At 43.7% G+C, this 17,337-nt stretch overlaps 1 protein-coding gene and 1 pseudogene across 2 annotated transcripts in view; both read right to left on the bottom strand.

The window, feature by feature from the left end:
- Window positions 1-2,068: 2,068 nt before the first annotated feature.
- Window positions 2,069-17,337, bottom strand: part of enc2 (ectodermal-neural cortex 2) — a 21,114-nt gene continuing 5,845 nt past the window's right edge. Inside the window, exons 2-12 of the mRNA XM_083654840.1 lie at window positions 14,050-14,286; window positions 13,214-13,319; window positions 12,652-12,897; window positions 10,643-10,732; window positions 9,391-9,554; window positions 8,477-8,624; window positions 7,844-8,040; window positions 7,396-7,501; window positions 7,077-7,220; window positions 3,874-4,289; window positions 2,069-2,244 (exon numbers count right to left, since the gene is read on the bottom strand). Of these exons, the coding sequence (XP_083510966.1) occupies window positions 3,903-4,289; window positions 7,077-7,220; window positions 7,396-7,501; window positions 7,844-8,040; window positions 8,477-8,624; window positions 9,391-9,554; window positions 10,643-10,732; window positions 12,652-12,897; window positions 13,214-13,319; window positions 14,050-14,231 (1,770 nt within the window). The 5' untranslated portion in view covers window positions 14,232-14,286 and the 3' untranslated portion in view covers window positions 2,069-2,244; window positions 3,874-3,902. The remainder of the gene's footprint in view (window positions 2,245-3,873; window positions 4,290-7,076; window positions 7,221-7,395; window positions 7,502-7,843; window positions 8,041-8,476; window positions 8,625-9,390; window positions 9,555-10,642; window positions 10,733-12,651; window positions 12,898-13,213; window positions 13,320-14,049; window positions 14,287-17,337) is intronic.
- LOC310792417 (thioredoxin reductase-like selenoprotein T1a pseudogene) lies at window positions 5,553-6,143 on the bottom strand (annotated as a pseudogene). The gene has a single exon. The product of its transcript is annotated as a thioredoxin reductase-like selenoprotein T1a pseudogene (transcript).

The following is a 17,337-nucleotide window of genomic DNA, read 5'->3' as shown; positions in this document are numbered from 1 at the left end:
TACAGATGTTGTAGTGTGGTTGCAGAACATTATTTAGCAAAATACAGATGTTGTAGTGTGGTTGCAGAACATTATTTAGCAAAATACAGATGTTGTCTGGTTGCCCCTGAAAGGATAATACAGATGTTGTAGTGTGGTTGCCCCTGAAAGGATAATACATTGTAGTGTGGTTGCCCCTGAAAAGATAATACAGATGTTGAAATCCCTGAAAGGGATATGCAACCTAAAGACTATAAGTCCCTTTTAGATTGGCCAAAAAAGCCACTAATATCCACAAAATACTGGCTTTTTGTTCGGTGTAAAAGTTGCCAAGCCGTTCCGTTTAACCGATAGAGCGACCCTGCAACTGTCCCGGGTGATCAACGCCTCGCCTGTGAACGGCACGCGATATAAATGTTGGCGTTGTTCCAAAGCTTTATTTTCCACCCCTGCTTCTTTTCCTCCTCTGGATTTAATGCATTTGCCCCCCCTTTTCCAACGTGAGTCAGTGATTCCCACAGGCTGAAATCCAACTTTCTTAATTTCATTACGGTACTTTAAAAAGAAGAAAAGTGTGTCTCGGATGAAACGACTTTCAGTGCAGCGCTTACTGAACCAGCGTCAAGTCAGCCGGAATGTAAGTAGGTCATCCGCTTTAGGGCTTTCAAAATAAAACCCTTGTTGTAACATTAACATTATTTTTTAATTTTGAGTAATGCTTTACGGCCAGTTACACTCCATTATGTAATGTTAACATCACTGCTTCTTCGTTCATTGAAATACCTTTTCTCCTCCAACGTGCATCAGTAAGGCTATTTACTTGTTTAAATGGCATTATTTTTGAAAGTTTTAACCAGAAGTGGTGTGGGAAGAAAGCTCCCACTGCCATGGAGAAACTGAACGGCTTGACCATGCATCTAAAAGTTTAAAAGACAATCACCCCCTGCTGCTTTCCTGGGTATTTTTTTTTTTATATATAAATGGTACTTTTGGTGTAAAAAAAGGTATTACTTTTTTCTCAAGGGTGGTGCTGTTGAGCAGCAGTCTTCCTTCACTGCAACCTTAACTTCCCTGTTATCGGTACCCACGTCACATGCTAAAAGTTAGCTGACATAATATGTCATTGTCATTGATTTACAATGTCCCCCAACATAGCGCATAAAAAAATCAGCAAATAATCTAAAATATTGTCAATTAAACAGTGTAGCAAAAATATCAAAGCAAACAATCAAAGTTTTCATTCAACACAATGCACATCATCATTGTGCATTGTGAAACTACATGTATCTGTCATAGAGATACACGCAAGTAATTCAACTTCCCCTTCAGCGTATTTCATTTTCTAGTTAAAGTTGATCAAAGAGTCAAAGGGACAGAATGAGAAGGACGTAAATGAGTGTTCAGGATGCAGTGAAGAGGTTGAGGATACTGCATCCCACCGGCGCTACATCGTAGGAGAAAGAAATTAATATATTGTAGATGGCACATCCCTTAGAAGAATGACTGTTTTGATCATAGATTCTCTGTTATCTCTGTACCTACAATACAGGACAAGACAGCCATGGAATTATAGACAAAATCATATCTAACAATAAAGACATTCTCAGATTTGGGTCAGAGGGAAAGAATCTCATCAAATGGGCGTCCGTGCTAAACGAGGTCGATATGAAAAAGGTTAAGGAGCACTGCTTGAAACAGTCACAGTTTTTCACTGATGTGGAAGCACTGCTTGAAACAGTCACAGTTCATCACGGATGTGGAATGGTCTCGCAGTGGATCTCATCATAATAAGACATTTAGGAAATTCAACGTGGCCTCCGAAAAAAACACTGTCAATCAATTTCCTCTCAGTGGCATCACATCATTTAGGAAGCATGGTGTGGGAGAGGAATCCTCTGTTTTGTGCTTTAAGACCTGTTGCCGTGCTGCTGGCCTGTGTGGGCCACGACACGCAGGACTGAGCCTGAGTGCTGCTGGCCTGTGTGGGCCACGACACGCAGGACTGAGCCTGAGTGCTGCTGGCCTGTGGCGCACGACACGCAGGACTGAGTCTGAGTCTGTGCAGATGACATTAGCTGACGAGTTGGCTGCTGTTTGTAAGGGTTGGTCCTGTCTGGAAGCACAGCCACTTCCTGTCTGGAAGCACAGCCACTTCCTGTAAGGGTTGGTCCTGTCTGGAAGCACAGCCACTTCCAACTGTTGTTGACTGCAGGGTGGAGTCTCCATGCTCCTCGTGTTCCAGCACAATGGACGACACAGCGACATCTGAGAGAGCAAAGAGAAAGTTCCGTTTATGTCACGATAAAACACAGCAGAGACCATCGTGCGATGATGGGATCACACCTGCCGCTACGCCCGCGAAAGTGAATGTGAGCGAGGGACGTAAAGTGTGTGTGTGTGTGTTTGTGTGTGTGTGTGTGTGTGTGTGTGTGTGGGGGGGGGGGGGGTGGCTGGAGTGAAACGCGGGTTGACCGCGCCGCCACTGCTTCTTCCTCTGGGTGCTCCGGTTTCCTCCCACCACCAAAGACATGTATGTTAGGGTTAATACTCCTGTCAGTGCCCCTGACCAAGGTACTGGCGAAAGAACTGGAGTTGGTCCCCGGCCGCTGCACTGCGGCTGCCCACTGCTCCTATAGTTCTAGGAAGGTTCCTAGTAGAGGATGGGTCAAATGCAGAGGATGAATTTCCCCATGGGGAAAAATAAAGGATAACTTAATAACTTGTCCTTTTTGGGTCTGAGTTTTCAATATAAAACTTGGTGAAATTATTTCAGGTGAGTGTATTAGTACTTTTTCAGCTTTTTTACATTTTCAGCACATTTTAACAAACCGTGATAATACTAATAATAACTGATCATTTTGGTCACTATAATCGTGATATGAAATTTTCATATCGTTCCATCTATACCGCAACGTCATATACCTACCATGAGGAACAGCATTCACATAATGAGGTGCATTTCAGAGTGCTGTGTCTCTGTTGAGTAGTTTACTCTGCTATTCCTGGTGTTAAAATAGATGAATAATACCAGCTCAGTCTGAAGTCTTTTCCTCACATCCTGTTTTGATGATGAATAAATTATTATAACCATAAAAACACAGTCAAACAAACACTCCTTCCTCTGAGCAATTGATTTTCAAATAGCAAGGCTCTGGGTGCTTGTAAACACCACTCTGAGTGGTGGGAGTGGTACTCAGTTCCATGAGTATCCACTGCCAATGAGTGGTACTCGGTTCCATGAGTATCCACTGCCAAGGATGAATGATGGAAATACTGTACTTCAGTCTGGACCTTGGTGAGTGGCACAATATGCAGCGTCAGTTGTTAATTTGATTCCACTGCCCTCAGTAAGGGATAATACACAACAAGGACTCAGTAGAACGATGTTGAGGAACCAAAGGGTTAATAGTGCTGTATTTTGTGTGATTTTTTTAACAAATCAAATTGATAGGATTAGGGTCTGTTTTATTTCATCCCCCCCCCCCGATTTTTCTCAAATTTTCTCCCTAATTGTACTTGGCCAATTCCCCCTTTTCTGCCCCGGTCGCTGCTCCACCCCCTCTGCCGATCTGGGGAGAGCCGTAGACTAGCACCTGCTTCCCCCGATACAAGTGCGGTCGCCAGCCGCTTCGTTTCACCTGACAGCGGGGAGCTTCACCGGCAGGACGTAGCACGTGGGAGGTTCACGCTATTACCACCAGTTGCCCTCCGCCCCCGAACAGGCGCCCCGACCGACCAGAGGAGGCGCTAGTGCAGCGACCAGGATGGTCCGGGTACGTTTTGATCGTCCCCCCCCCCCCCCCCCCCCCACTGTTTGAAACGCGACACTGTGAAAAAACTGTTCGAGGCCCACAGTCTCAGACTTTTAAAAACCCCTGACCCATAGGTCCTTACCTGGAATAAGTGTCTCCTGGCCGGCCCGGCTAGGCAGGCAGGTGTTTCCATGTGCTGACGAAGGCGGTAGGGATCAGAGAGTAAGGCACAGTGGTGATGGAGTTCCAGCTGTCGGAGGTGGGGTCGTAACAGTCCAGTGTTTTACAGCGCTGCGTCCCAAAGTAACCGCCCACCACGTACAGCTTGTTCCCCGAGGCCACAGCGTGGCAGCTCATACGCTTGGAGGTCATGTCTCCCACTCGGCTCCACTGGTTGGTGTCACAGTCGAAGCGATAGGCCGAGGCGGCCGTGAACTCCGTGTCTCCCCCCATGATGAAGATCTGGCTGCCCAGCACAGCGGCCGCCGTGTAGCGCCACGGCTGGGGGCATTCTGCTGCGATGGTCCAGCGGTTGCCCACGGGGTCGTAGCATTGGACCTGCGCAGTAAGGACAGAGGAGGTTAGGCCGGTGGTAGGTTAGCGGCTAGGGTAGTGCTGCTGACGCGATGCAATCATGGCTACCCACTCGGTCAGTAGTGCCGAACCTGAAATTCAGATACTGTAAGATACTAATTCAGTGGAGTTTCAGACTCACACACACACACACACACACACACACACACACACACACACACACACACGCACCTTAAGCTTGACAATAATTGTGATTTGTTCATTTCTCTTTATGCCTAGCTATTGTTTACCAATCACTCTCTTCAGCAGGTGGTGGGTTCATACAGATTTAAGCAATGCCTTGTTGGGGTGTGGCAGCACACGCATTCGTATTGGACCATTTAGGTACGAGGCTTCATGGTCAATACACATTGCAAACCAAACTAATCTTTGACTGCTGAACAGTGCAAGTCTTCTACAAGGATTTTCTACTACTATCATTGGAGAGCTGTGTGTCCGTTCGTCCGGAGTTGCACTCCGATTGCCTCAAAAATTTGCCACGGCACTTTTCAGGGGTCTGGCATGAATCTGGAAAATGAAAAAATAAGAAAGAAAGAAAGAAAGAAAAAGGACCCACTGAGGGGCGCTACAGCATATAGAAGAGAGTGGCGCCAATGCAAGTCCAAAATGCATGCAGGGGAATAGTTCCAGGAAGTATATTTGAATGCATAAAATAAAGCTGTTAATATACAATTTTATTCTTTAAACATCACCACTGTGATATCATCGATGATTTATGACCTCACATCACCTGTCAATCAAACAGTGTGGGCGGAGCCTCTTCCTTTTTAGCTGTGACCAGCTAAGTCACTCTGTTGGTCGGTCGGTCGGTCGGGCCACAAAAAGTTCACCACCCTTTAGTGGGCACAGTCAAGTGTGTGTGTGTAAAGGTGTGTGTTAGCGTTCATGCCTATTGGCTAAAAGGGGGCAGTGGGGAAGGGGGGGGGGGGGGGGTGGGGGGCAAATTTCACAATGTACGGTAAGGAGTGATGGGGACATCCAGTCTGTGCTCGCAGTCTTCCTGCCTTCAGCGCAGACCTTCATAAACATCACTTGACAGCCCAATGAGAAACCAACCTCAGACATGGAGGGAGGGGCCTTTTGCTCCACCGAGTGGTGGGGTGAGAGGGGTAAGAGCGCAGGGGTGACAGGGTTAGGAGCAGTGGTGTGAATGGGTTAGGAGGAGCGGTGGTGTGACAGGATTAGGAGCAGTGGTGTGACAGGGTTAGGAGCAGTGGTGTGACAGGGTTAGGAGGAGCGGTGGGGTGACATCGTGTCCAAGTGAACGTTCATCTTCATCTCATTCTCCAGGATCTGCATCAGCTGCTGCACGGAGGGCAGGAGGCCCGATTCCAGTTTGGACCACACTGGCACATCATTGAACGTGATTTCAAAAGCTCCCGTTGACATTAACTGGTTTTCAACCATGTTGCTGAAGAAGAACACCATCATGCAAGCATAGATCTTATTTTCCTGGCCCCACGCCCAGATTCCTGGGTGTTGCACGCCAAAGACGGCGAATGGGTCCTTGCCGATGACAATCACCCCGATCAGCAGCAGTTTGAACACAGACAGGAAGGAAGCAACGTGTCGATAGATGGGTGCAGGAAGGTAGTTCTCCCCCTCGATGCGGATGTCCGGGTATCGCTGGTACAAGGCCTGCGTGTACTCCTCAAACACCCGCTGGTACCCTCAGGAAATGCAGATTTGAAACTTGAGGAGGGGGCCCGTGGCTAACTTCATCTTCATCTTCCTCACACCGCTGTTGTCAGCCGACGTAGCGCACAGCGAGAAAAGCCCAAAGAAAAGGAGTGAAAAATGCAACCACTTCATCGCCATTCCGTTCCGGGCTGTTTTCTCACTGACTGTACTGGCTGGAGATAACCTGCGTATAACAGTAGTACTATGCAAGGAGCCTCTTTCCTCAGTGAGTGATGTCACTGTGAAGGCGTAAAATACATAGCATAATGGTTGAGGGCCACAGACGCATCATCAGTGATGTCATAAAGCACTGATGATGTCATAGACATTGTGACATCATCAGTGATGTCACAATGGCTCAGGTAATGATGACATCACAATTGACGTCATAGACATTGGGACATCACCGATGGCTCGATGACATGAATAGACATTGTGACATTGTGTGTTTGTTTATAACTCGGAGGTCGCAAATTGCCACTTGCTACTGTTCCCAAAATGGGGTACGTGTACCCCTAGGGGTATGTGGAGGTACTACAGGGGGTACTTGAGAGAAAGGGAAAATGGAAAAAACAATAACTCATGAAAATGAATGAAACGTTAAAATAAATCTGCTCAGGAAACACTAATTGCAACTATTTCACTCCATTTATTATTTTGTAATGTTATATTCTTCAAAAGGTCGGTTATCATTAATTCCTTGCATCATATGCTATAGTTTTTTCTCTTGCAGTTTTCTAAGCAAAATGTTGCAGTCGGGTAGTGGGAGTGTGGAGAGATTCAAAGATTTTGGAGTTCGGTCATACGTTATTTTTACCTTTTCTCCTTTACCATCAAGTCCTAAACTGTGTATATTAAACTAATAGAGAAAGAAAAATGATTGAGTTATGCCCATTACAAGCCAGGCTGCTAGTCACTAGGTTTATGTTAACAAGCCATTGTTTGGGAAATGCACTGCTTAGGAAAAACTCAACTTTCAGACATTGAGCTATCCCTTTAAAATAGCAGCTATTAACAGATGCAGTGTACCATCAGTCATAAAAAGGAAGACAACTGTGCAAAACCACCCACCTTGGAGGCTTTGTCTCTGTGTATGGTGGTCCCTCCAAAAACAAAGAGTTTTAGTTTGGCACTGACCACAGCTGCATTGCTAACTCCATCTCTTAGAGGTGCCATCATGGTCCACTTATTACTGAGAGGGTCGTATCGCTCAACCTAGAATAATAACACATAAAGAATATAATTACTTCAGCACATTTAAAAATGACATACCAATTTTATTATAAACATCCAGTAAAATAAACAATCAATCAGAGTACAAAAAAGTTAGCACTTATATATATATATATAATGGAGATATTGGCCCCTGAGAATTTTTTCTTTTTATTACCTGCTTTAAGGAGACAGAGGGGGAGGCAGGAAACACCCCAGCTACGGCTGTATGACCTCCTACAACATAGAGACTGTTCTCCAGCTCAGCTGAGCCATGGCCAAACCTGTAGGGGAGCAGAGAAACCCCCATTAGAAATGCATACAGACGTTCATTCACCCAGCACACAGGAAAAACACACTTGTGGGTATATTTCCCTAGTTTTTTGTCATGACGATTGAATTGTGTTCAATTGTGACTTTGGTCTAAACTTATTGGTATCTGCCTTCAAAAGTAATGTGACGACTGTCAAATTCAATATGATTAATATGACTGTAGTTAAGGGCTTTGCTTTGCTATAAGCCTGCGCTGAGTTTGCAGGAGTCTTCATGGACAGTATCTCAAGTCCCCACATTATTGTAGTAGCGTACTAGACCATGTCTCTGTCACTCTCCTATTTGTACTTTACCTGGCTATGAGCATGGGAGCTCCTTTAGACCACTCTTCATGGACAGTGTCATAGATCCAGACGTCTTTAGACACTCCGTTCTCTGATCCCCTTCCTCCCGTCACGTAAACCTTACAGCCGATGGCACAGGCGCTGAACTCCTTGCGGGGGCTGGGCAGGTCTGCCTTGGGGATGATCTCCTTGGCTTTATGGTCAACCTAAAAAATTGCATTAGCCATATTGAGCTCGGGTTTGGCCTCTGGCTCAGCGGTCAAAAGGAAAGCTGGCTGATTATTTAAGATGACTCTTGAGTGTTGGGGTTAAAGCCCCTGCAAACCAAAAATAAATCACACCACAGAAAAATGTATTAAGTATGTATTGTGTATTGTGTAATAAGTCTGGAGCATAACCACACCCACTTCAAACCCAACATCAGGAACAGTACAAAAACTTAAATGGCAATGTTTAGGATTTGGATTGAAACTAATGTCAAATACTTTTAGATGCTTACTATTATGGACATAAGACCCTAAATTACAGGGTATTGTGGATTTGGGTTTCCACTTTCCAGGGGTATTGTGAGACATGTGAGACATGTAGTGTATATAGATGGTACAGAGATACAAAGATAGATGGTATAATTAATAAATGGACCTGGTATATCTTGTCACACATGAAGGTCTGGCCGCCCAGTATAAGCAGAGTGTGTCCTGCCTTGCGTGGTCGTGCACAAGGGCTGGTCACCACTCCATCGTTCTGAAGAATCTTCTTTTTACACTGCATCGCCTCCTCCACTATTAACCTGTGGTCAAACATGGACTGAGTTAAGGAGGAGACACTTTGGTTGGATGTTCTTACTAATAGCATGGCCTAATCCTAGATGCCTAGAGGAGATGACAGGCATGGCTGCTGCTGATTCTTTCCTGCAAGTCCCATTATTGTTGGGTTCCATTTTAAGAGGAGAGGACATGATAAGAGGGGACATGCTAACACAGCTTACAGTACATGCTCCTCTTGTCAGCCATGACCAGCTCTTCACAGACTAACACAGCGTCACCTGCTCCTCTTGTCAGTCATGACCAGCTCTTCACAGACTAACACAGCTCACCTGCTCCTCTTGTCAGTCATGACCAGCTCTTCACAGACTAACACAGCGTCACCTGCTCCTCTTGTCAGTCATGACCAGCTCTTCACAGACTAACACAGCTCACCTGCTCCTCTTGTCAGCCATGACCAGCTCTTCACAGACTAACACAGCTCACCTGCTCCTCTTGTCAGCCATGACCAGCTCTTCACAGACTAACACAGCTCATCTGTTCCTCTTGTCAGTCATGACCAGCTCTTCACAGACTAACACAGCTCACCTGCTCCTCTTGTCAGTCATGACCAGCTCTTCACAGACTAACACAGCTCATCTGTTCCTCTTGTCAGTCATGACCAGCTCTTCACAGACTAACACAGCTCACCTGCTCCTCTTGTCAGTCATGACCAGCTCTTCACAGACTAACACAGCTCACCTGCTCCTCTTGTCAGTCATGACCAGCTCTTCACAGACTAACACAGCTCACCTGCTCCTCTTGTCAGCCATGACCAGCTCTTCACAGGCGACAGCCTCCAGCAGGCATTCAGATGGCAGCAGAGCCAGCCTGATGCCCCTCAGCAGCTCTGCTAAGTGCTGACGCCGGACCTCCAAGTCAGAGCGAACCCACCGCATCACGGAGTTAAACACCACCTGTTGGGAGGCATATTTATTCACTATTAAACATCACATAATTTAAAAACAAACATTTGACCCGTTATGATGAACCCATTGGATCACAGTTAAATACAACTTGGGAGATTTTTTTTTTAACTATTACAGATTTTCAATGACACCTTCATCTGCTAGTTGTGAACTAGATGCTGGGCAGAAAATCCCAACATTTTGGGAGATTCGCCTATTTGACATCTTCCCGATAGTAAGACAAGAAGATAAGAGTCTCTTCTCTTCTCTTCTCTGTGCGTGCAGTAGAAAAGTAGCGATGCAGAATGACTGTTGAAAGTTAAAACAATGCCGGAACTACTTTCCTGACAAAACCGGAAGTTCCGGCTTATGTATTTGCTTTGGAAATTACAATGTCTCATGTCTCATAACTTTACATTATTATTTCATAACGTGGTAAATGTACAGTAACAACATGTGCATAGGAGCATTTTGGCGCTGTTGGAATGTGTATTTGGTGACTTAATAGGGGTAGGCTAGCCATTCCCTTGCCTACTAGTCATTGTGCTAAGCTAACTAGCAGGAGGGGCGTGTACTTTCTACTGCACACACAGAGAAGAGAAGGGCACCTACAGTATCTTCTCATCTTCACTTTTCACTTTTTTACTAAATGGTACTTGACAAGGATTGTAGGAGAAGGCACATATTCATGACAACTTACTGTATATAGGCGACTTCTTCAACTTCTATTTGAGTGTTTTATGGTCTATTCCTTCCTACAATATGCCTCATAATGTTTTGATGTTTGTATTCTTCCCTACCCGAGTGTGAGCAACTGTAGCATGACTCAATTTCCTCTTGGGGATCAATAAAGTTATTACGATTCTGATTCTTACTATCGGGAATATGGCCAATAAGCAAATCTCCCAAAATGTTGCCATGTTCCTTTAAAGGTAGCTAGCTAGTGAGATAGCTTAATGTTTTAAGTGAAGTCTTTTATTCTATTGCTATTTTTCTCTTTGCTAGATATAATTACAGTGTGGGGAGGAAGTTGATCAATTGCTGGAAAATAGCTTTGTTAGCATTCGTCACTGAAAATGGCCAGTTAGAGATCTCACCTGTTCATCTTCTATTTCCAGCTCATCACTAAGTATGAGCTCCAGCAGTTTATCTTTAGACAGACTGTAGAAATCCTCTGACTCTCTTACCTAAAGGACAGACAAAACACAGCATTAAACAATTATATGTGATCAAATATCATAGCTATCAGACTTGAACAAGCAGTTGACATGGATTGTCCAAGAGTGACTATAAACTCTCCATCAGTGGTCTTAATATTTTGCACATTAGGGTTAGTTAGGTATACTACTAACTACTAGAGCATATCAGTCATCACCATATCAGCATCAGGTTAATGGTTCTATCTTGTACCAGTTTGCATGACCAAATGAATGAATGAAAATGGTTGAGGACAGGAGCTGTGGCATCAAACAAAAACCAGCCTGTGAGATCCATAAGCATTCCTGAAAATGTAATCACATTTTCGATTTTTCTGCTTGTACTGTATGACATCATGTTTGGCATGGTGCTGTATATATGAGATCAAATTAATTAAACACCATTTCACTAAAACTTTATTGGCAGGAAAAGCACAGACCTCAGCAGCCAAATCAATCTTATTACTAATAGTTGGAACAGCCCGTAACAATTTGTAAACAGCAGTGGTGTAGTCTTTAGATCAGTGATTCCCATCCAGGGGTACGAGTACCCCTAGGGGTACTTCAGCAGCTTGCAGGGGGTATGTGGAAAGATTGGGGATTACATTTATTTCCAAAATGAAAAAATAAAATAATCCATAATATAATATAATATAATAATCCAAGTAATTTCATAATCTCATTGCCAAAAGGTACCTGCACGCGCCTGGCAGGTGTCAACTGTTTTACGCATGTCAAAACTGTGCACAAACCAACTAGCAAACATGGATAAATGGATCAAACGTCCAGTTGCTGTCACTCCAGATTCAGGTTTAGGAGAACCCGGTGACAAAAGAGGCCAACCCCAAATACCAACAGTTCAGTGACAAATAGTTGTTACAAGTTGTGACTTGTGAGTAAGCAATGATTCAGTCCCTCCAGTATAAGTTTTTTGTGATTGTTGCGATCAAGAATGCATGATTTTGCAGCAGCTTTTCTAAAATGAATAAATAAATAAGTTCTATGTGTTGTTCTTTGTGGTAAAATTGCAGGAACTGGCAAAAATTGCAAGTTGAGGAACCTGTTTTGCAGTTTTTGCAGAGAAATAGCAAGAATAGCAGGCATGCCTTTGGCTATAGACCACTTTCATGGAATTGTGTTGTTAGGGAACAGTTTGAAACCTATCTTATTTCCTGTTAGCTATTGTATTAACAAACACTGCAACAGGAAGTAAACTAGGGCCAATTTAGAATGTTTATGTTGTCAAGTTAAAACTGTCTATAAGTGTCCCAAATTATATGCTTTTATCACAGAATGCTCAATGTTAGGTTTTTTGTTTTTTACATTATCTTCAGAAGAGACCGAAAGCAAGAGTTGATCGTACCTTTGCCATCAGGCTGCCAATGTGTGTTATCTTTTAAATCGCTTTACTAAAACTCAACTTTTGTAGATCTTCTTAGATACAAGGTTTCTGCAGGCAGTGTTGTACCCGAGTCCAAGTCCTGGGCACATTTTCAGGACTCGTGACTCCACTTGGACTTGAGCACTGATGACTCAGACTTGAACTTTCATGCATTCGAACTTGGAAGTTGGAGACGAGGACTCGACTTGTTCATGGATAAAGACTGTTTTTAATGATTCAACATAAGATAGCTACAGTATATTGATACTGTGGCATTATTCAATTTAGTGCAAGGGCACGCATGTGTCTTCCACCTACATGTGGATTCCTCCTCATTTTCAGTAGGCTAACTCCGGACTCGGACGCAGGTAACGGGGAGTCGGGGACTCGACTCAGACTCTTCTTTGGTGACTTGGACTCAGACTCGAACACTGGGGACTCAAGACTTGATTTGGACTCAAGATATAGTGACTTGACTACAACACTGGCTGCAGGATAGCAGGAAACACACAACAGAAATCTCCTTTACCGTCTCATAGTGCACCAGACACATGTGCCATGACAGCTCGTACAGGCGTTTACACTGGTGTGCGTCTGAGAGGAGCATCATTCCCAGGCAGTTGGAGGAGTGCAGGTTCTTCTCTAAAAACTCGGCGGCCGCGTCTCTGATGTCATGAAACTGCAACATGTCTCCTGCCTCTAACAGTGACTCGGCGTTCTCCTCGTTGATCATGACTCGAGAGGAATAGGCAAAGTCCAGCAGCAGCTCCAAGACCTGGAAAAAGGAGAACAGTTTGACAGAGATGGGAAAAGTAGACGCATTTTTTACTTAACCCATTGATACCTGATGCAGCATTTGCGTGTATATCCCTCATTTGTGTGTGTATCCCTTTAAGACCGGTTCGCGGTCTTAAAGGGATACACACACAAATGCTGCATCAGGTATCAATGGGTTAAGTAGAAGTACAGTTGCTTGTGTTAAAAAAGACTGGTAAAAGTAGAAGTACTGATTCAAGAATAAAGAACTGAAGAATATTGTGATGGTAATATACAGTAGTGGCATTCTGTGATGTTCTAGGTAGCAGCAGTACCTCAGGGTGTATACTGTCTCTAAAGTTGACGTCGCTGTCCAGACTTTCTCGCAGCCCTCCACTGAACATGGCCTCAAAGTACCGACTGCATGCTGCCAACACGGCCCTTCAACACACAAAGAGAAAAACATGTCAGCGTCCTGCTGTGACAAAAATAAAATAAAAAAGAAATCAGAAGCTCTATTTGTTAGAATAACAGGTCCACATGCAATTCATTTTTCAAACGTTTGGCTTGGTGCCAGGGTCATGACACATTTTGGTTTCCAGGGGATGAACAAACATTTACAATCATTCACAAAGAAAAGCCACTTGGAGCAGTGGTGTGGTCATTCAGCCTTATGGCACTGTAGGCAATGTTTGGGGGTACCTCAACAACACGGCTAATCATTTTCAACATGGAAAATGGTCCTACGCCTGCCCCCACTCCTCCAACCCCGACTCCGTATGACCTCCCTATCCCTAGCAGCGGCCCATTTTTCCTAGCCCCACCCGCTTAATGATCACGCCCCCTCCTACCACCACCCACATCCCTCTAGCCTCTCCCCCAGCCAACCCCTCCAATACCAACTCTCTATGACCTTCCTATCCATAGCTATGGCCAATTTTCCCCAGCCCGAAAGTTGATGTTTGAGCCAAATTTGAAGAAATTCCCTCAGATATCGCCTTAACGAGCATGGAACGGGTGGTCATGAGGTCACAGTGACCTTGAACTTTGACCACCAAAATCTAATCAGTCCATCCTTGAGTCCAAGTGGACATTTCGAGCCACTTGGACCGGTACGGACGGACAACCGGAAAGTATAAATGCCTCCGGCCAAAAAGTGTAGCGATCTTACCTGTGGCATGGGAAGGAGCGGTCCCCGGCCCACAGCGTGACGTCAGTGAACAGACACTGTTTCCTCAGAGTGTTCAGGTGGCTCAGAACGCTGTCTGGATGAGACGGCTTGTGGAACAGGGAGATGTTCATGGACCCCGTGCTCGTACGGGATTTACGGTTCTCATGAACACTCACCGACATGGCCGCTTCGCTCCGCACCTCCAGGGAGTCACTCGGGACGATCTCTCCAACGCAACTAGCCAATGACAACACACAGAGGAGGTGGATTATTATAAATCACATTGTTGTATAATCCCTCTTTCTCATTTCCCTCTAGTCTCTCTCTCTCTCTTTTCAACTTCACCAAATTCTCTGCTTTCTGCTCTCTCTCTCTCTCTCTCTCTCTCTCTGTTTCTCTCCAGTGTCTTTTTTATATCAAGATCAAGGCAGCATGGGATTCTTTCATCTCTTCATCTTCATCTTCAGATCTTGGCTAGTTCTCTTCTTCTTCTTCTCTGATGCTAGGAGCCTACGGGTAGATGAGCTGCTGATCACACATACTGTTACTGTATAGGTCAGCTAATCCATTCATTCATCAAAGATGGCTGAATACATACAATACATAAAAGTCCCAGGAGGACCTTGAAGTCATCCTAAGAGATGTCCGTATTAAAATGAAATGAGGTGCACACACTAGAGACACCTCTTCTGCTAATTAGGGCTGTCCCAGATACAATTTTTCTGGGACTGGAGCTACGCTAATAGCTAACACACTTGAAGCTTTGGAGAGTGGCAGATGAGAAAAAAAACCTAACCCCCACTCCATTGGGGAGCTGTGCCTTGTCATTAACAAGTTATTAGAGCAGCGTTGCCGACTTTGCGTACCAACCTGGCTGGAGTGAGATTTTGATGCCATCAAACTACAAAGCAAGGACTCTCTGTCTCTGTGTGTGTCCTTGTCCTCGTGTGTGTGAGCATATCTTGGCAACCATTGGTCCCATCTCCTTCACAGTTGGCGGGCGGGCGTATCGCTGGGGAACCAAGGACGTGCGACGACTAATCAACTAATTGATTCATCGCTTGAACTAACGACTATTATGACGACTGGCTCAGACTACACGCATTCGGCCTGATATTAAAACGATTTGGTCGCGGCGGGCCACACATTTCCAGCATGGGGCCCAAATATGACCATCGACGGGAACGACAAACCTCTCGGAGCAGCGTTGGGGCGTCTGGGACGCCTCACGACACCCCGATGAAAAGTCTAGCATGCCAGTCTTTTTCTTTTTGGACTTTTCTCGCCTCGTTTGACAACTATTACGAGTTCCTTTTGACTCCAGCTTGAAGTGCGGCTTCTGTGGCAGAAACACAGAGCGTCCACGCCCATAACCATAGCAACCCACTCACTCACTCACTCACTCACTCACTCTGCCTGAGTGATGAGAGACGAGAGGGAGATCCAAATTCATGGGAGAACGATAAAACATATTGTGTGGTCTGATGATCTTGGCATTACTCGCCACAAAGAAAACCTTTGGTCGAGGCCGGGCAGCGCTATTGGGGCCCGTTCGGGTTCTGGTTCCGTCGCCGTGTAGTGTATGTACTACAGCCCTGTTCCCTTGTGCTGCTTCAGCAGCAGGCTGTGGCTCTCTCAGCCACTCTTATTTCTTCTGGAGGTTTTGGGTTTCACATGTTCTCGCACAGTGGTCGCACTGTTTGTCCTGTGGGGGCCGCCACTGCTAAATACACTGCTTCTCAATCTCTCGGCCTATTACAGCATTCATCTCATGTTTCTTCATGATATATTCCTGCTTGGCCACAGCACTTTCATTGTTCTATTATATTATATTGTATTATATTATATTATATTATATTATATTATATTATATTATATTATATTATCGTATATTATATTATATTATATTATATTATCGTATATTATATTATATTATATTATATTATATTATATTATCGTATATTATATTATATTATATTGTATTATATTATATTATATTATATTATATTATATTATATTATATTATATTATCGTATATTATATTATATTATATTATATTATATTATCGTATATTATATTATATTATATTATATTATATTATATTATCGTATATTATATTATATTATATTGTATTATATTATATTATATTATATTATATTATATTATATTATATTATCGTATATTATATTATATTATATTATATTATATTATATTATCGTATATTATATTATATTATATTATATTATATTATATTATATTATATTATAACAGATAATTATTATTATTATTATATTTATTTACATTTTATTCATGGGGAGACTATTCCTTTAAAGGAAAACATATATATTTGAAGTGTGAAAGAGACTAGATGAGTAAATGTTAGGGGACATATTTTGCAGTGCAGTGGGAATAGGAGCTGGGGGCAGCAAACCTAAAGCACAACAGCAGGATGATGAGCTCACATCCATAGGTAGCAGGAAGTAGAGTGAAGGCAGTGTATTGTTACACAGCCCACTGCACTGTCCAATGACTTCAACAAACACACACACGCTACCAGAGATTACAAGAAACGCTGTTTCAGCAACTTCAACGCTGTGTGTGTGTGTGTGTGTGTGTGTGTGTGTGTGTGTGTGTGTGTGTGTGTGCGTGTGCATTTGCTGACATGCAGTTTTGGGGCCAGAGCAACAGCAGTCAGTCGTGGGGGTTTAGGGTGTATTTCACAGATGATCACAATGCAGACTTGTCAAGGATCTCAATAGGGGTGCTGCATGGTACACCGATACTAGTAGAAAGCTATTTGCAATACCCTGCCATAAATGGTATTAGTACCAGTACTTTAGTTTAAAGCACCTCCTCCAGTGTATTTTGTCATTAAGATATGTCAGGTGTTGCTGAGGTCACTCAGTTGATTATTGCCTGTTGATTACCCACACTGTTCGCCAAAGTTGTTGTTTTTTTAAGAGGGGCGATGACCTACTATGAGTCATTGAAACGCTAACACACGGCTAACATTAGCTCTTTATATCAGTCATGACATCTCAAGTCAAGTCAAGTCAAGTTTATTTGTATAGCCCTAATTCACAAGCATGTCTCAGAGGACTTCACAGAAAAGATGACTAACTAATTCTAGCTGACACAACAGTAGCAATTACAGTAGTAATAATAATACATTGAACAATCATATGATAGAGAAATATAGAAATTTTAGAAAATATAAAAATATAGAATAGAATGGGCGCCATACTTTAGGGTAGAATGGGTGCCATGCTTTAGAATAGTGGGGGAGGA

Source organism: Poromitra crassiceps, assembly GCF_964638095.1.
Source record: "Poromitra crassiceps genome assembly, chromosome: 18".
NCBI lineage: Eukaryota > Metazoa > Chordata > Actinopteri > Beryciformes > Melamphaidae > Poromitra > Poromitra crassiceps.
This window is presented reverse-complemented; position numbering and strand designations above follow the sequence as displayed.